Here is a 16651-nt window from a genome sequence, read left to right on the forward strand (position 1 = left end):
CTTGGGCATTGCTGCTTGTCATTCAGGCTGCTGGCAGCTCAACTGCTCTGAGCTATGGAAATCTCTCTCCTAATTGCCCTGCCATGGACTCCAAAAGGCCTGGATGGGGTGTATATCATTCCTCCTATCACACCACTTAGGCCATGCCTTGTTCCTTGTTGGATCCTGGAGGAAGAGGGCCTCAGGTCAACAGATGACGCCCAGCCTGTTACCCAGAATGCTTGGGTATAGGGAGACACCTGGTGGTTCCCACAGACACAACCTAATCAACCAACACCAGACAGGATGGTTTGAAAATTTAGAGGATATTTATTTCTCAGGAAGGTGCACAACAGCTGGCAGGCACTGCTTTCCCTGCTCTAGGGGATTCCTCTCTCCTTTTCCAAGAAATCCCCTCTCTTCTTGGAAGTGCCCATGGGAGGCTGGGATGTGAAAAGAAACCATACACAACACTCCAGAGCCTTAAAAAAATAAAGCAACGACCTCCTCCACATGAATACACACTTACAAAATAAATAGACAGATAAAAGAGAGGCCACGCGCCTCCCATCCCGGCTGTAGGGCTGCTTGGGGAGAGAAGGGCTGGGTGGCTCGGTCCCACTTCTCCCAGCCAGGATGATCCAGAGGCTAAATGGAATGGAAGGGCCCTGGCCTCAGAGAGAGGACGGGGTAGGACCTCTCCCGGTGCTCAGCAGGGAAGACACTGGGAGCATGGGTAGGGAACAAAAGAACAAATAAATAAATAAATAGAACCCAACAGCACTCCCAGAGGCCTAAGGGCTTAGGGTGAGGCTCAGGGGGGCCCTGGGGCCTGTTTCCCTGAAAATAGCAGATCCAGTACAGGCAGAAAGGACAGCAGGGAAAACACAAGCCACACCCACCTGGCCTGCAGAGCCCAGCCCCAGAAGGAGGCCACAAATCAGCTCTACAGGGAGGAGGGGTGGGGTGGGGGATGCTGAGCTCCACACTAGCTGCTCTGAGCCTGCTCTCTGGCCCTAGAGGTGCCCGAAGGCTAGGGACCCTCCCATCCCTGTGTTCTCTGAGGCCAGCAGAGCCTCCTCCCTCACTCTCCAGCCTTCATCCTCACCATCTCCACCAGAGGAAACCGTAGCTATCTCTGAGGTGGGCTCTTTCCTAGGAAAGTTGAGGCAGAGCCCTCTCCTCTTATTCTTAATGGCCTTCCTGACCCGGGGCATCCTGAGGGTCAGCTGGGAGAAGTCAAAACAATCCAATCCCGTGTCCACCTCTGCTCCACTTGGCCACAGGTGCCCCCACTACATCCAGCCGGGGCTGCATTCTAAGCTCCCTTCAGGCCAACAGGGAGAAGGTGTCAGACAGAAGCAAGTACAGAGAAGGGGGCAGGAGCTGCTGGAATGGACAGTTTGGGCAGGAGGCCAAACTGGACACATGAAGAAGTCCAAGGGTCCCTCCTGGAGCAGAGTGGCCAGCTGGGGGCCGGAGAGCACAGGGTCGGCATGGCTGGCCACTCAGCTGGGCAGCAACACGTGCTCCAGGAGGTAGGTGAGGGAGTCCCAGTGCTTCCAGAGGAGGAACAGGACAAGGACCAGGAGGGCAGTGCTGGTGATGCGCAGGCGTGTCTTCATGAGGGGCGTGATGAAGTTGGCGACGGTGGACACGAACACCAGCAGCACGGCCATGAGCGCCAGGATCACGTTGATGAACTTGCCCAGCAGCGCCCGCGCGTTGGCGTTCTCCACGCCCTCCAGCTGCACCACCTGCTGCTGTTGCTGTTGCAGCTCCAGCTTGGTGACCCGGGTCAGGCAGGACTCCACGGCCTCCTGTGGGGGCAGAGGGGCTGGCATGTGGGCGCTCAGGTTGGGCAGGACCCCTAGCCTGAAAACCTACATAGCCCACTGGGAAGGTGCCTATAATGAAGCCTCCTCTCCAAAGGCCAGGAGGAGTGGAGGTTGACTAGCTGTAACTCGGGTCAGAGCCCTTTAAGGATGACTCTTTGGGGAGGATGCTAGGAAATGAGAGTCTTGATTACTAGGGATGGAGAGGAGCTGGCCCAATCCCAGCTAGCTCCCTCTTGAGGCAGGCTGGAGGCTGGGAACTCCAACTACTCATTTGCAAGGCTGCCATCAAAGAGGTAGGGGCCTGGCGGCCCTTGCCCTGTGGGCTTGCCTCTGCACAGTGCATGCTCTCAGCTTCAGGCCTGTCTTGCTCATCTACACTTGGCCCCCGCTATGCTGCCCTCTTCGTCCACGTGCCTATCTGCCCCAGCCAACAGGCCAGGCTGTGTCTATCATGCCCCACGAGACAAGAATCCTAAACCTCTGGCTGCTGCCAGCTCTCCCAGCACATGTGGGGCCTCCCACGGTTGCCCTGGCCATACCTGGATGTCCCGCGCCCTCTCATAGGACTGGTAGGCCACCTTCTCCTCCATACTGGCCAACTCCTGCTTCAGGTTCGTCATCTCATTCTGGTGAAGCTCAGTCAGGTCGTTGAGCTGCTCCTCCAGCCGCTCATACCTGGCGGAGGGAGAGAGAGTGACACCAGTCCTGGCTCCCCGAGCCTCCCTTCTCTCCCATGGTTGATTCATTCATTCTCTCAATAAACAATGACTCAGCCCACCCCACGTGTCCAGCTCTGCTCTGTTCTAATTTTAACAGCAACAACAATGAAGCTACTCTTTACACAGCACTTAGGTGCAGGCACTGTGCTAAGCGTCTTACCTACATGACCTCATAGGATCCTCCCCGCAATCCCGTGAGATAGGTGCCAGTGTCATCTCCATTTTACAGAGGAGAAGACTGAGGCGTGGAGGCTGAGGAGCTGCCTAGGATCACACAGCTCATGAAGGGAGGAGTTAAGGATTGGCTGACTTCAACCTGGGCTCTTAAGCCCTGGGCTCAGATGCTCTCTGGGTACCAGGGACACATGGGTGTAGAGGACACAATCCCCACTCTGAAGGCACAAAATAGTGTAAGATGAATATTATGTGAGGAGTGGATAGTTTTTAGGTGGGGCTCCCCTTCAATCTTCCAAACCTTCTTCGTATATACGGAGAAGAAAAAGAGAAAGTGCTAGCTAAGGAGAAGATCCCTCCGTGAGCCCAGGGAGCGAGCGGCAAGTACTGCAGAGGCACACAGCAAAGGGCAGCAAAGGGCAGCACAGGGCCGAAGGGAGACACAGAAGGAGAGGCCGAGAGACGCCAGCTCCATTGCAGGCTGGCCCCAGGAGCTCCGACTGGAGGTTCAAGTTTCCCAAGTTACACAGTCACATGCTTCAACTTTACAGGTCTGGACTCATTATATCTTTACGACCCTATGAAGAAGGGATTAATGTCATCCCTGACTTGAGGTCAGGAGATCGAGACCAGCCTGACCAACATGGTGAAACCCTGTCTCTACTAAAAATACAAAAAAATTAGCCAGGTGTGGTGGTGCGGGCCTGTAATCCCAGCTACTCAGGAGGCTGAGGCAGGAGAATTGCTTGAACCCAGGAGGCGGAGGTTACAGTGAGCTGAGATCGTGCCACTGCACTCCAGCCTGGGCAACAGACAGACTCTGTCTCCAAAAAAAAAAAAAAGAAGAAAAAAAAGTCTCCTTAGGGCCTCATGCTGGCCCCTTCCAGCCACCAGGAAACTGCAGATGCTCCTCTGACTGCCTCCACACCCTGGGTCTGAAACCCAGTGCTCCTTGCCTCATCCCAGGTCCGGCTGGACTGCAGGAGGGGCTGGCTGGGCAGGCACCTACCTGTAGCGCTCCTCCTGCAGGCACTGGGTCATGTAGGTGTAGTCCCTCTGCAGCTGAGTCTTCAGGTCTTCCATGGAGTCCTCCAGGTGAGACTGTCCCTCCTTGATCTCCCGTAGCTCTTCCAGCAGAGCATCCAGGTTTCCAGCAGCACCATACAGTGCACTGGACTTAGGGCTCCCCAGTGCTCCGCTGGGCCCAGCCCCCGAGTTGCTGCCTGCCCCGGCTGAGCTGGCGCTGGCACTGGAGCACTCGTCATCGCTGCCATACTTGGGGCTGGAGACGAGTGTGGCACTGCCGCTCAGTGCCCGGGCTGCCTCCTCGGGAGGCCCATCTTCCAGGGGGTCCTTCAGGTGAGCGATGTTGTCAGCACTGCCAAACTTGTTGCGGATAAGGCTGGCAAACTCCCGGGGCTTGGACACCACGGCGGTGTGGGTGGCCTGTGAGAGACCGGAGAGGCTGCCCTTGACGCCCTCCACCACGCCGCCCCCAAAGCCACTGATGCCTGCGCGCACGTTGGCGCCCACGTCCTTCAGCCCCTGCTGCATGTCCCGCAGCACGTCCTTGGGCTGCCGCGAGGGCCCGTTCTGCTCAATCTCCTTCAGGCGACGGCGGTAGTGCTCCAGCTTCTTGTGCAGCTGGGCGATGGTCTGGGCTGACTTCTGGTTCTTCTTCTCGAACACCTGCTTGATGCGCGACACCTGCTGCTTGTCTGCGTTGTTGGCCAGTTTCAGGTACTCTGCCACGTTGTCGTCGCGAGCCTCCTGCTCGATCTTGATCTGCTCGGTGATCTTCAGGATCTTCTGGTGCAGGTGGTCAATGGCGGCCTTGGTCCGCTGGGGGTCCGGTGCCCCGTCGGGCACATCCAGGCTGATGGGGCCGTCAGTGTCACCATGGCCGGCGGGGAGGCTCAGGGCCACCAAGTCTCCCTTGTCGACCTGCGGAAAGAGGCAGGCAGAGGAAGCATGGGTAAACCCTGAGGCCATAGGAGTGCCCCTGGATGCCTGGATGCAGGAGTCCAAAAGAAGACAACCACCACAAGAACAGTATTCCCTGACAGCCACTTACACAGGGCTCTCACATCTGCGCTCTACCCAGTCACCACAGCATCCCTAAAATGCAGTCTAGGCAGAGCTGCTCCTCTTTTGGTCCAGGAAGGTCAAGCAAGTTGTTCAGGGACACACGGTCAGGAAAGGACAGAACTTCCAGCCCAGAACTCTTTTGTTTGTTTGTTCATCTATTTATTTGAGACAGAGTCTCGCTCTGTTGCCCCGGCTGGACTGCAGTAGCATGATCTCAGCTCACTGCACCCTCCACCTCCCTGGTTCAAGGGATTCTCCCGCCTCAGCCTCCTGAGAAGCTGGTATTACAGGCGCCCACCACCATGCCTGGCTAATTTTTGTATTTTTAGTAGAGATGGGGTTTCACCGTGTTGGCCAGGCTGGTCTCGAACTCCTGACCTCAAGTCATCTGCCTGCCTTGGCCTCCCAAAGTTCTGGGATTACAGGTGTGAACCACTGCGCCTAGCCCCAGCCCAGAACTCTTAAAGCTCCAGTACATGGACAGGGCAGGTCTGAGGCCTCATTAGAGTCATGGGGTTAGATTTCTGAGAAATGAGACAATTTTTCTCTCTGGACTCAACCGCCTCATAAGGCCTCTCCCAGGCCTCTCCCTCAGGGCTGACCAAAGCCTACACTTGGTGTCCTGCCTGCCTGCCCTCACCACCCCATCTTCACTAACACAGCTCGGTGGGCCACCCTGCCTCTGCTGACACCTCTCCCGGGCCCTCCATTACCTTATGGCTCTCCAGAGTCATTGGTAACCTTTTCCGCTTCATAATGGTAGGAGCCCCCAGTACTTCCTAGTCCCCGAGAATTGGGAGAGGAGCATGCCCCACGCCCACCCTGCTGGCCGGGTCCCGATGACTAAAGCCCCAGAAGGAACTCACAGGCCAAGGGAAGCAGAGACCAGTTTGGGGGCCTGAGGCTACCAGCCACCCAGCTTTGCAGAGGGTGAATGCGTAGGAAGGAAATGACAGCCCCCTTTACTCCCCACCAGGCGGGCAGGCTTCCTGAGTGCATCAGGGTGGCACCAAAGTTGGAGAGACAAGGAAAGGAGAAGAGAGACTAAGAAAGGATGAGGGGGAGGGAGAGAAAGGAAGGAAAAGGTCGCAGGAGATAGGAAAGATGGGAAATGTAAGGTGGGCTGAAAGCGGGGAGGCCTGAGCCCCGCTCCCCTGGCTCCTGGTTCCCCTCAGCCTGTTGGAGGATCTTTCTGTCCACAGCTGAGTCCCCAGTGTCTTATCGCCATGCAACAACGGAAGCAGCAGGAAATGGCTCAACCCCATGTATTTTTACACATAGCACACCCCAAGTAAGGCTGGGTCAGATCATTCGCCCTTAGTATGTATGGGAGGGGGCAGGGGTGTGGTCAGATATATGTGGGGGAAGGGGTTAAACACAAAGAAAGTGGCCCAGTCTAACATGCACCGGAACTGGAAACAGTCCCTGCCAACAACAGGCATAAGTCACTTGGCTTGATTCTGCCAAGGTGCAAAGTTATTGGGAAACATGATTGAAAACAATAGCCCTGCCAAACTCAGGAGCCGGGGGAGGGCGGCTCCTCTGTGGGCTTCCCCCGGGGATGCTGGGGACAACCACAACCCCGTCCCTAATCTCTCCTGAAGTCAGGACTTCCCTCTTATGTTTGCTTTGGGTCTCCCCTCATTCCCTCTTGCCCTCCCAGCAGGTGCTCATACCTTCAGGACTCTGCTTCTCAGAATTTCTGACCTTTCATACCCACAGTCTCCCTTAAGTGATCTGCTCCAAGGTCAAACTGTCACTGTAGCCTGACTTAAAACCCTACCCTGCAATGAGGCTGCTTCCTCCTGCCTTGTTCCCTGCAGTGACAGCAAAAAGCCCATCTCTCCATTTTCCTGACCTTCAGTGTCCGCGCTGACAAAAGGGGGGTAATCATAGCTACTCTCAGGCCTTTTGTGAGGGCTATACAAGATGATGTCTGGCAAGCACTTGGCATAGTGCGAAGCATACAGAAGGTACTCATTAAATGCTGAGTCTGATTCTGGGCAGCGTAATCCCTTTTTTCCCCTGGGAGAAAAAATGCCTGCAATCAAGCTGGCCTAAATTTATTTCAGAGATTATACCAACAAATTTACTCCGTATTGCTAGAACTACATAAAATTAAGGGGTTTTTTTGTTTGTTTTTTGTCTTTTTTTGGGAGACAGGGTCTCACTCTGTCGCCCAGGCTGGAATGCAGTGGCACCATCTCAGCTCACTGCAACCTCTGCCTCCTGGGTTCAAGAGATTCTCCTGCCTCAGCCTCCCAAGTAGCTGGGATTACAAGCATGAGCCACCACGCCCAGCTATTTTTTATAGAAATGAGGTTTCCCCATGTTGGCCAGGCTGCTCTTGAACTCCTTATCTCAGGGGATCCGCCCGCCTCGGCCTCCCAAAGTGCTGGGATTACAGGCCTGAGTCACCGCGCCCGGCCCCAAATTAAGTTTTATAGGCAACACACGGCCTTTGATGTTACAGAATCTGGCTCTCTTATAAAGCTGCTGACCTTTCCACAGATGCCCAGCTCTCTATCACTCTCTTCCTGGGAGAAAGAATATCTAGAAAATGGGTTCTGAGTCTGGCTGCATCACTGCCATTTGCTCATCTTTGTAACAGGGAGAGAGTCTGTCCCACCTACTTAGAGGGAGAGTGGAAGGAGCTAATAAGCAATGGATGTGAAATGCTGTGAAAAGCAAAAGTGCTTTAGGACTATACCGGAGTGTAAAATAGCAAAGTCTCCCCCTGCCGTGGCTCCTTCCTGGCAGCTTGGCCCTCTACTCCCTTGATTTGGCATCTTTCTGGCTTACAAATGGAAAAGCAGAGTTCAAGCTGGCTGTGAAATCCCCATTAATGAGAGGAGAAGAGACACTCCTGGGAAAAACAGCTGGGGCCTGATGGTGGGTGCAGAGGCCTGGGCTGAAGCCCTGGCTCCCTCGCCCACCCCTCTTCTCTACCCTAGGACCCAGACTTGAGTCTAACAGTCCTGCAGCAGGACACCAGCTCCTTCCGTCCCTCCATGGAGGCCTGGACACCTCCTTAGTGACACGAAGGTCTGCAATGCCTGGATTGAGTGGGTCAGTCTCCAGTCACAGAGCATATCCCCATTTTATTCTCTTCCCTGTGGAGGACTCAGCTCCACTGGCTTCCAGAAAGGTGCATATTTTCCTGGTGGCCTCTGGGCTCTTCTCTTTTTCTCAAATTCTAAATGTTTTGGAAAAGGATAAGGATAACAATTATAGTTGGCCTTCTATATCTGAGAATTCCACATCCATGGATTCAACCAACCATGGATTAAAATAATAATAATACAAATTTTAAAATACAGGGGCCAGGCGCAGTGGCTCACACCTGCCAGCACTTTGGAAGGCCAAGGCGGGCAGATCACCTGAGGTTAGGAGTTCAAGACCAGCCTGGCCAACATGGTAAAACCCTGTCTCTACTAACAATACAAAAATTAGCTGGGTGTGGGATGTGGTGGCGGGCGCCTGTAGTCCCAGCTACTTGGGAGGCTGAGGCGGGAGAATGGCGTGAACCCAGGAGGCGGAGCTTGCAGTGAACCGAGATCGTGCCACTGCACTCCAGCCCGGGCGACAGAGTGAAACTCCATCTCAAAGAAAAAAAAAAATTAGCTGGGTGTGGTGGTGTGTTCCGGTTGTTCCAGCTACTCGGGAGGCTGAGGCAGAAGAAGCACTTGAACCTGGGAGGTGGAAGTTGCAGTGAGCCAAGATTGCACCACTGCACTCCAGCCTGGGTGACAGAGACTCTGTCTCAAAAACAAAAAACAAAAAAACAAAAAACAAAAAAACAGTATAACAACTATTTTCTATTTTCATAGTATTTACATTGTACTAGGTATTGTAAGTAATCTAGAGATAACTTAAAGGAAGGATGTGTGTAGGTTCTATGCAAATACTACACCATTTACTGTATGAGACTTTAGCAATCTGGAGTTTTGGTATCTGCAGGGGGTCTTGGAACCAATCTCCTTCAGACACTAACATTTCTTGACATACGTCAGACTTGTCTCTAAGTGTTTACACCTATTAATTCATTTAATCCCAGTATTAACCTCACAAGAGGGTAGCACTATTATTTCCATTTTACAGGAGAGAAAACCAAGGCCTACAGATATAACTTGCCCAGGACTACACAACTAGTAAGTAAAGAACCTAGAATATAAATCCTGTCTGGCTCCAAAACTCAGGGCCTAACCTCACCTTGGAGGGCTGGGTAGCTCTGACAGACCCACAGCTTAAGATACCTTTGGCTAGGACAGCTGGCCCTCTGCCACCTTTTCAGGAAGCAAGAGAGTCTAATCAGTGGTTGTCAACCACAGCCCAGCCTCACTCCACAGCAATGAAATTGGAATTTCATACAGCTAAGACTGCAGGCTTTTTTTGTTTTTTGGTGAGACAGAATCACTCTGTTGTCCAGGCTGGAGTGCTGCAGTGCAGTAAGGCAATCACAGTTCACTGCAGCCTTGACCTCCCTAGGCTCAAGTGCTCCTCCCATCTCAGCCTCCCTAGCAGCAAGGACTACAGGTACATGCCACCACACCTGGCTAATTTGTGTTATTTTTTTTTTTTATTTTTATTTTTTTTGTTGAGACAGAGTCTCGCTTAGTCGCCCAGGCTGGAGTGCAGTGGCGCGATCTCGGCTCACTGCAAGCTCCGCCTCCCGGGTTCACGCCATTCTCCTGCCTCAGCCTCCCGAGTAGCTGGGACTACAGGCGCCCGCCGCTTCGCCCGGCTAATTTTTTGCATTTTTAGTAGAGACGGGGTTTCACCATGTTAGCCAGGATGGTCTCGATCTCCTGACCTCGTGATCCGCCCGCCTCGGCCTCCCAAAGTGCTGGGATTACAGGCGTGAGCCACCGCGCCCGGCCTAATTTGTGTTATTTTTTTGTAGAGACAGGGTTTTGCCATGTTGTCCAGGCTGGTCTCAAACTTCTGGGCTTAAGCGATCCTCTTGCCTTGGCCTCCTAAATTGCTGGGATTACAGGCCTGAGCCATGCTGCACTTGGCCAGACTGTTGGCTTTTACACCCCGAGAGAGCAAGGAAAAACAAAGGAGTTCTCCCCAGCCCCATCCTGCCTTCTCCACATCTGAGGGCGTGCAAATCCTTAGAAATGTCCAAATATTGGCCACAGCATTTAAAATCACCTCTGAAGACTTATCACGGTGACATCTCCAGCCTTCCTCACTGGAGATAACCCTTAATCTTACTGGTCTCCATGCAGACTTCCCTTGCCCACCCAGCCCCCTCTCGTGCTTAGGGGTATGTGCGTGTACCTGCATGCATGTGTGCAAACCTGAGAACAAGAGAAGAGGTTTGTGTGTGTTGTGGAAGGTGGTAGGAGGTGCTTGAGGGAACACTCTGTGGGAGATACCAAGATCCTGTTTGTGGTTTTTGCTTTTAAGGCTGGAACACCTTGGCAACCACATCCATCTGAATTAACTCCCTTCAATAACTCCCCCTGCCAACCGGAGACTTTTACTATGGACTCACCACGAGATCCTAATTGAGACTGAGCTCATCCCTGCTTGTAGCCTGGAGTTCAACCTCAGGAAAGCACCTAAGAGCTTCTCCCCAACACCAGCCTCCTCCTTAGATCCCGCAGTCCCCACCCCACCCATCAGGGATGCAAAGAAGGACACAGGGAGGTAGGCAGTCTGCCTGGAGCCCCAGACTGCACTGAGACACTCCTCAAATCAAGGAAGGGGTAGCCTCCCTCTGGGGCAAACCTCACATTTATCTCACTCGGATCTGCCCTCTTCACACACAGGCTGACCAAACCCAGGAAAGGTTATTTCAGTTTGGAGAACAAGGGAAACATCCTGCATGCTAACAGGAAACAGCAGACATCCCCCCATCCTTCCCCTCCAGGATCTTTAGTCTCTACCCCTATCCCTGGAGGGAACCCAAGACCTCCAGATCCCGGAGAGGCTGTGCTGTCTAGTTACAACTCTGAGAAGCAGAGTTGGAGCTGGCTGGGAAATCCCCACGAAGGAGAGAAGAGACACTCCTGGGCCTGGTGTGTGGAGTGGCCTTGAGCTGAGATCCTGATCCTCTTGCCAGCCCCTCTTCTCTACCCCTGGGTCAAGATTCTAGCCTGGGAGTCCTGCAGCAGGACACCAGCTTTTTCCTACCCTTCACAGAGGTTTACAATGCCTGGGATCTGCTGTTGAGTCTCCAATCACAAAACATCACTTTGCTCTCCTTCCCCGTGGAGGGAGCTGGCGTGTCTGAGGAAGGCGGGGAGCTCTCCATGCCCTGCCTTCCGCGGCACACATACCCAGGGTGACAGCTCCCTTTCAGGACTTGATGGAGAGAGGGCAACCAAGGTAAACAGAGCCAAGAAACTGGCAGACAGGGAGAGGTACAAAGAGGGATTATGCTTTAACAAAGGAAAGAAAATTAGTGAACAAGAAAAAGATGAGAAAGCTGTTCAGAGCGCTGGAACAGGTCAGAGGGTGAGAAAAGGAAAAAGATTTGCCAAAAAGACCAGCGATGAGACAGGATACAGGGCCTGCGGAATGTAAAGGAAAGGGCTTTACAGTTGGAGTTGGGCACTGATTTAGATCCTGGCTCTGTCACTTACCAGCTGAGAGCTATCACGATGAGGAGAGGAAACACTGAGTAAAGGGCATAAAGCAGGTGCTTAGAAACAAATACGAACAAATTAAGAGACACTTCACACCCTTAGAATGACTATAATAATTTTTTTTTTTTTTTTTTGAGACAAGTTCTCACTCTGTGGCCTGGACTGGAGTGCAATGGCATGATCATGGCTCATTGTAGCCTGGACGTCCCAGGCTTAAGCAATCCTCCCACCTCAGCCTCCTAAGTACCTGGGACCACAGGCATGAGTCACCGAGCCCAGACCCTAGTAATTTTTAAAAAGGAAGTAAGTGGGCTGCACACAGCGGCTCACACCTGTGGTCCCAGCACTTTTGGAGGCCAAAATGGGAAAATTGCTTGAGCCCAGGAGTTTAAGACCAGCCTGGGCAACACAGCAAGACCTGTCTACAAAAAATAAAAAGACAGCCAGGTGTGGTGGTGTGTGCCTATAGTCCCAGCTACTCAGGAAGCTGAGGCAGGAGGATGGCTTGAGTCCAGGAGTTCGAGGCTGCAGTGGGTTATGAACACACACACCACCGCACTCCAGCCTGGGCAACAGAGTGAGACCCTGCTTCAAAAAAAAAAAAAAAAAAAAAGAAGGAATAAGTGTTGGTGAACATGTGCAGAAACTGGAAGCTTTGTGCAATGTACCTAAAATGGCACAGCTGATGTGGAAAATAGTTTGGGAGTTCCTCAAAAAATTAACATAGAATTACTTTATGACCCAGCAATTCCACTCCTAGATATTTTCAATTCCCAAAAGAATTGAAAATGAGTATTCAACACTGATCTGTACACAAATGCTCACAGCAGCAATATTCACAATAGCCAAAAGGAGGACATAACTCAGATGTCCATTAACTGATTAATGGGTCAACAAAAATGTGGTATGTCTTGTAATGAAATACTATTCGGCCATAAAAGAAACAAAGTGCCGGGGCTGGGCCTGGTGGCTCACTCCTGTAATCCCAGCACTTTGGGAGGCTGAGGCGGGCAGATCACCTGTGGTCGGGAGTTCAAGACCAGCCTGACCAACATGGAGAAACCCCATCTCTACTAAAAACACACAAAAAAATTAGCCGGGCATGGTGGTGCATGCCTGTAATCTCAGCTACTCAGGAGGCTGAGGCAGGAGAATCGCTTGAACCTGGGAGGCGGAGGTTGTGGTGAGCCGAGATCGTGCCATTGTACTCCAGCCTGGGCAAGAAGAGCGAAACTCAGTCTCAAAAAAAAAAAAGAAACAAAGTGCTGATAATGCTCCAACATGGGTGAACCTCAAAAACATTAGGCTAAGTGAAAGAAACCAGACAAGAAAGGCCATATAATGAATGATTCCATTATATGAAATATCTGGAATAGTTAAATCCACAGAGACAGAAAGCTGATTAGTGGTTGCCAGCGGGTTGGGGTGAGCATGGGGGAAGGAATGGGGAGTGACAGCTTAATGGGTACAGGGTTTCCTTGGGGGTGCTGAAAATGTTTAGGAACTAGATGGAAGTGATGTTTCAACAACTGGATGGGGAAGGCCAGGGTCCTCCACTGGCCTGGGCCACAGCTCCCACCGTTGTCCCATTACAGAGTGGGTCTGCAGGAGGATCTCTGGGTCCTTCAGCTCACCGTGTCAGGTTTAGTAGAGCAGCAGCTCTTCCTGACACACTCCTAATCCCCCTGTCGTGCAGCTGGTTGACTAAAAAGAAGACCAGGACAGATTACTCAACCCCCAGTCACCAGTAGGCAGAAATGCCCAAGGTTCCCCAGCCCAAAGCAGGGCACAGGTGGGCTACACAGGCACCACTGCTCCTCTCTCCAAGCCATCAGAGTCCTGTTTGGTCCATGCTACCCAGCTCTCTATCCATGCCCAGCCACCAGCACCACACCTGGAGTTGTGGCCCCCATGCCATGACCTCCTCACCCCACCCCCTCCTGCCTGAGACAGGCTGGCCACTCCACAGGTACCTGACTCCAGATTAATCCCTGTGAATGGGCTGGGCAAGCTTTAAGAGGAGAACTGTGGAGGGAGAGTCATGCTTCTTCCATGATCCAACTCCACACCAGAATGCCCCCTGCTCAGGGACCCTACCAATCAGGGCCATACATCTTGCTCTACACAAAGGCTGGGGGCTAAGAAGTGCTGATGAATGTCTGGATGAGCCACAGCTGGGATGTTCTCTCAAGTGTCCAAGACCCAACTTTCCCTATTCCTCTTCCTGCTCCAGTGAGACCTACCCTCAGCCCATGCACACCTAGGGGCTCCCCTCCACATGGCGTTGGTGGCACTCTGGACTCACCTCCCTGGCCCCTTTCACAACACTAAATTAAGCTGGATTAGGCTCTCTGCCAGATTATAAGGAGCTGCCGGATCAGGGCTTCCCAGCCCTGGCTCCCATGGCCTTCCTGGGGCTCCCACCTCCTCCCAGGGCCTGAACTCAGTGTCCTCGTGTCAACCCGGCCCTGGACATGGGACACCGGTGCTTCCTCTCACACACTAGCCCAGCAGCCTGGATCCCTGAGATCCGGGAGGCACACAGTAGACACTGTTGGGACAGAAAGTATCCAGGCTTAAGTGAAGCTCTGTGGAGGGAGGGGAAGGGCACTAGCTATGTAAATTGGGAAATGTGAATCGTGGTTCTCTTTCTTCATAATGTAAATGCATTAAGCAGTTTTCAAGATGGACCACAGAAACAGCTGCCACTTGCAAGGAACATGTGCTCCATACCTGTGCTCCCAGTTGCACAAGAGATCTGTGCCTCTGACCCTCCTCCTTCTGAGGCAGGCAGCCCCTTCCCAGATTCACAAAGAACCCCTATTAGGGTCCCCACAGCAGGCTGACAGGGAGGAAGGAGCCTTCTCTTGTTACCATCTGCTCAGGATTTGGAAAGACAATATAAAGTCACTCTTAGATGGAAAAAAAAACACAAAGAAAAAGTTTTGAGGGTTCCTATGCTTCCCTTTAGGAAAGCAGGGCAGCCCAGTCATCCTGACAATGGAGTCAGGTGTCAACCCTGGCTTGTCTATGGGTCTAGACAAGCAGGTCGAGGCCCATGCAGAACACGGCTCCTGGGAGCAAGGTCTGGGCTTCCAGTGGGTCAGAGCCCAGCAGGCGAGTGTGGCCCCAGGGCTGGCAGGCCTGGGTGACTCAGCGGAGATGCTTCAGTCTGCTGACTGCTGCCCCGTGACTCTGATTTCAGTGGCCCTCTCGGGATAAAGAACGCTCAGATTCCCTTTTTCTACTCATTCCCGGATGGAAGGGGAGGTCAACCGGACTAGGATGGAGAGGAAAGCCTATGGCCAGCTAAAATCCTTCAACCCAAAGAGGTCATGTGACCTTACAGTAAAGCTGGGAGAGAAGGAACCTGTCATTTCCCGTACCAACCCAACATTCCAGCAAGAGCAGGCTGGAAAAATTATTCCAACCCTTGGTCCTGAAGTCGCAGGCTTCCCCCATTCCATTTTCTCAACTCAGCAGGAATAGCCCCGTGGAGCTGGTGGCTCTCTGCCTTCCTGGTGAGGATATGTGGGCACAGGAAGCTGCTCACTCCAGCTCTGATGTGTGATCACAGCTGACCCGGGTGCTCCCAGGTGGGCGAAGGGGTGGGGGTGGAGAAAGAGCCTACCTATCGGTTTAATTGGTGCCTGGGAGCCTAAGCGGCTTTTCTCAAGCGGGCAGGCACCACGTGCTTAGATACTGAATGGGGCACATGTGGGGCAGTATGGACCTGAGTCACTTCGCCAGGGGCACAGCGGGGTGACAAAATCCCCGTAGCAAGGCCCCAGCTACCACATGGGGGATTCGAGAAGCAGAGCATGCCCTCAGTAGCTTTAAAAGGCATCTCGCTCTACTACAAGGGGATTTCAGGTGCAAACTACCGAGAGACAGGAAAGTCACTCACTCATCCTTTCAGGCAGCACCTGCTCATCTCCAGGCCGCGTAGAGCCAGCTGCCTATTATCAGCTGACACCAGGTAGAGGCTTCCACCTGCCACCTCCTGTAGCCAGCAAGTTCTTCCTTCTGCCCTGACCCTAAGGGCTACTCTCTTGTCCTGGTGGAGACACCCCTCTCATCTAACCCTTGGCTTCTAGCCCCTTCCATTAGGGCCACCCCTCAGTTCTGATGAAAACTACATCCTCCACTCAGCGTCTGCCCTGTGGAGAACAAAGCACTTTTGTCCAGTAAATGTCCTGCACCCTCCTCGTCTCCTTACACCCACAGATCCCAGTTGGGGCCCTGAGCTGCCCTCTCATATTCAGGTTTTCTCCATTCTCCATCCTCTGAATTCCCTAAAAACTCTCAGTCCCCAAACATTTTACTCCTTATGGACTCCCCCACTGTCTCCCTGGGGTCAGCACTCACTGGACCTTCACAATCCCCATCCCTGTCACTGTTTCTCCATAGACAGAAGTGACCACAACCATGAACACCCCTCCACTTAATAAGGTGCCTGGGCCCCAGCTGAAGTGCCACATAGCCACGGTTTCTGGAGGCATCTCTGCCAGGGTTCACCTGCCCTCCTGCACAGGGCGCCCACACCCAGCCCCAGGGGCTCTCCCAGCATTTGGCAGCCTAAGGCTCCTCCTTTCTCCTACCCACAAACAGTTCTCTACACCTGGAGGAGAGCTCCCTGAGAGACTGGAGTGTAAGCAGAGCCCACCTGACTAATTGCAGAACAGGCCTTTCTCCATCCCCCAACTCCACCCCACCCAGTGAAATTCTCTCCTTCCACCCACCAGGGGCCTCACCTGTGTGGGCACTGTTTCCCGAAGCCGCGCTGGCGACAAGGTGCCCGGAGCTCTGAGGCCCCAGCTGTCTGTGGAGTGCGTCGGGCCCCCGGGGTCACAGACCCTGGGCAGCACTGGGCTTGCTCCAGGAAGCCGGGGCCTGCGAGCAGGTGTGCCTGAGCTCCCAGGCTCTGCAGCCGCCATCTCCAGACTGAGGCACAGCCTGGGGATTAGGGGCGGATTGTTCTGGGAGATTTCCCCCTCCCCTGGGGCTCACGGGCTGCTCCTTCCCATCTGGCAGGAGACATGGAGGATCACCGAGAGGACCAAGCTCTGATGAGATGCCCCTCCCCAAGTCCAGCTGTTCCACTGTGAGTTATGTGCATAAGGATGCCCAGGTATGACAGACACCAATGAGGAGGGGTGGCGGGGGGACAAGGGAGGTTGAAAGGGATGTGCACAAGGACACATGACAGGATGCACTTGCATCCTTCAACCACCCAGAAGACAGGCACTCCACC

The 16651-nt window shown here is 53.3% G+C and overlaps 1 protein-coding gene across 5 annotated transcripts in view; it reads right to left on the bottom strand.

The window, feature by feature from the left end:
• Positions 1-286: 286 nt before the first annotated feature.
• Positions 287-16651, bottom strand: part of TMCC2 (transmembrane and coiled-coil domain family 2) — a 44522-nt gene continuing 28157 nt past the window's right edge. For 4 of the 5 annotated variants that reach the window (XM_025353525.1, XM_025353527.1, XM_025353534.1 and 1 more), the window contains 3 exons: positions 3720-4654; positions 2357-2492; positions 287-1799 (listed from right to left, as the gene is read on the bottom strand). In XM_025353525.1, the coding sequence (XP_025209310.1) occupies positions 1488-1799; positions 2357-2492; positions 3720-4654 (1383 nt within the window). In that variant the 3' untranslated portion in view covers positions 287-1487. Of the gene's footprint in view, positions 1800-2356; positions 2493-3719; positions 4655-16151; positions 16337-16651 lie in introns of those variants that run through there. The other variant, XM_025353530.1, reaches the window with a different exon arrangement.

This window comes from Theropithecus gelada, chromosome 1 (assembly GCF_003255815.1).
Source record: "Theropithecus gelada isolate Dixy chromosome 1, Tgel_1.0, whole genome shotgun sequence".
In the NCBI taxonomy this organism is placed as follows: Eukaryota; Metazoa; Chordata; class Mammalia; order Primates; family Cercopithecidae; genus Theropithecus; species Theropithecus gelada.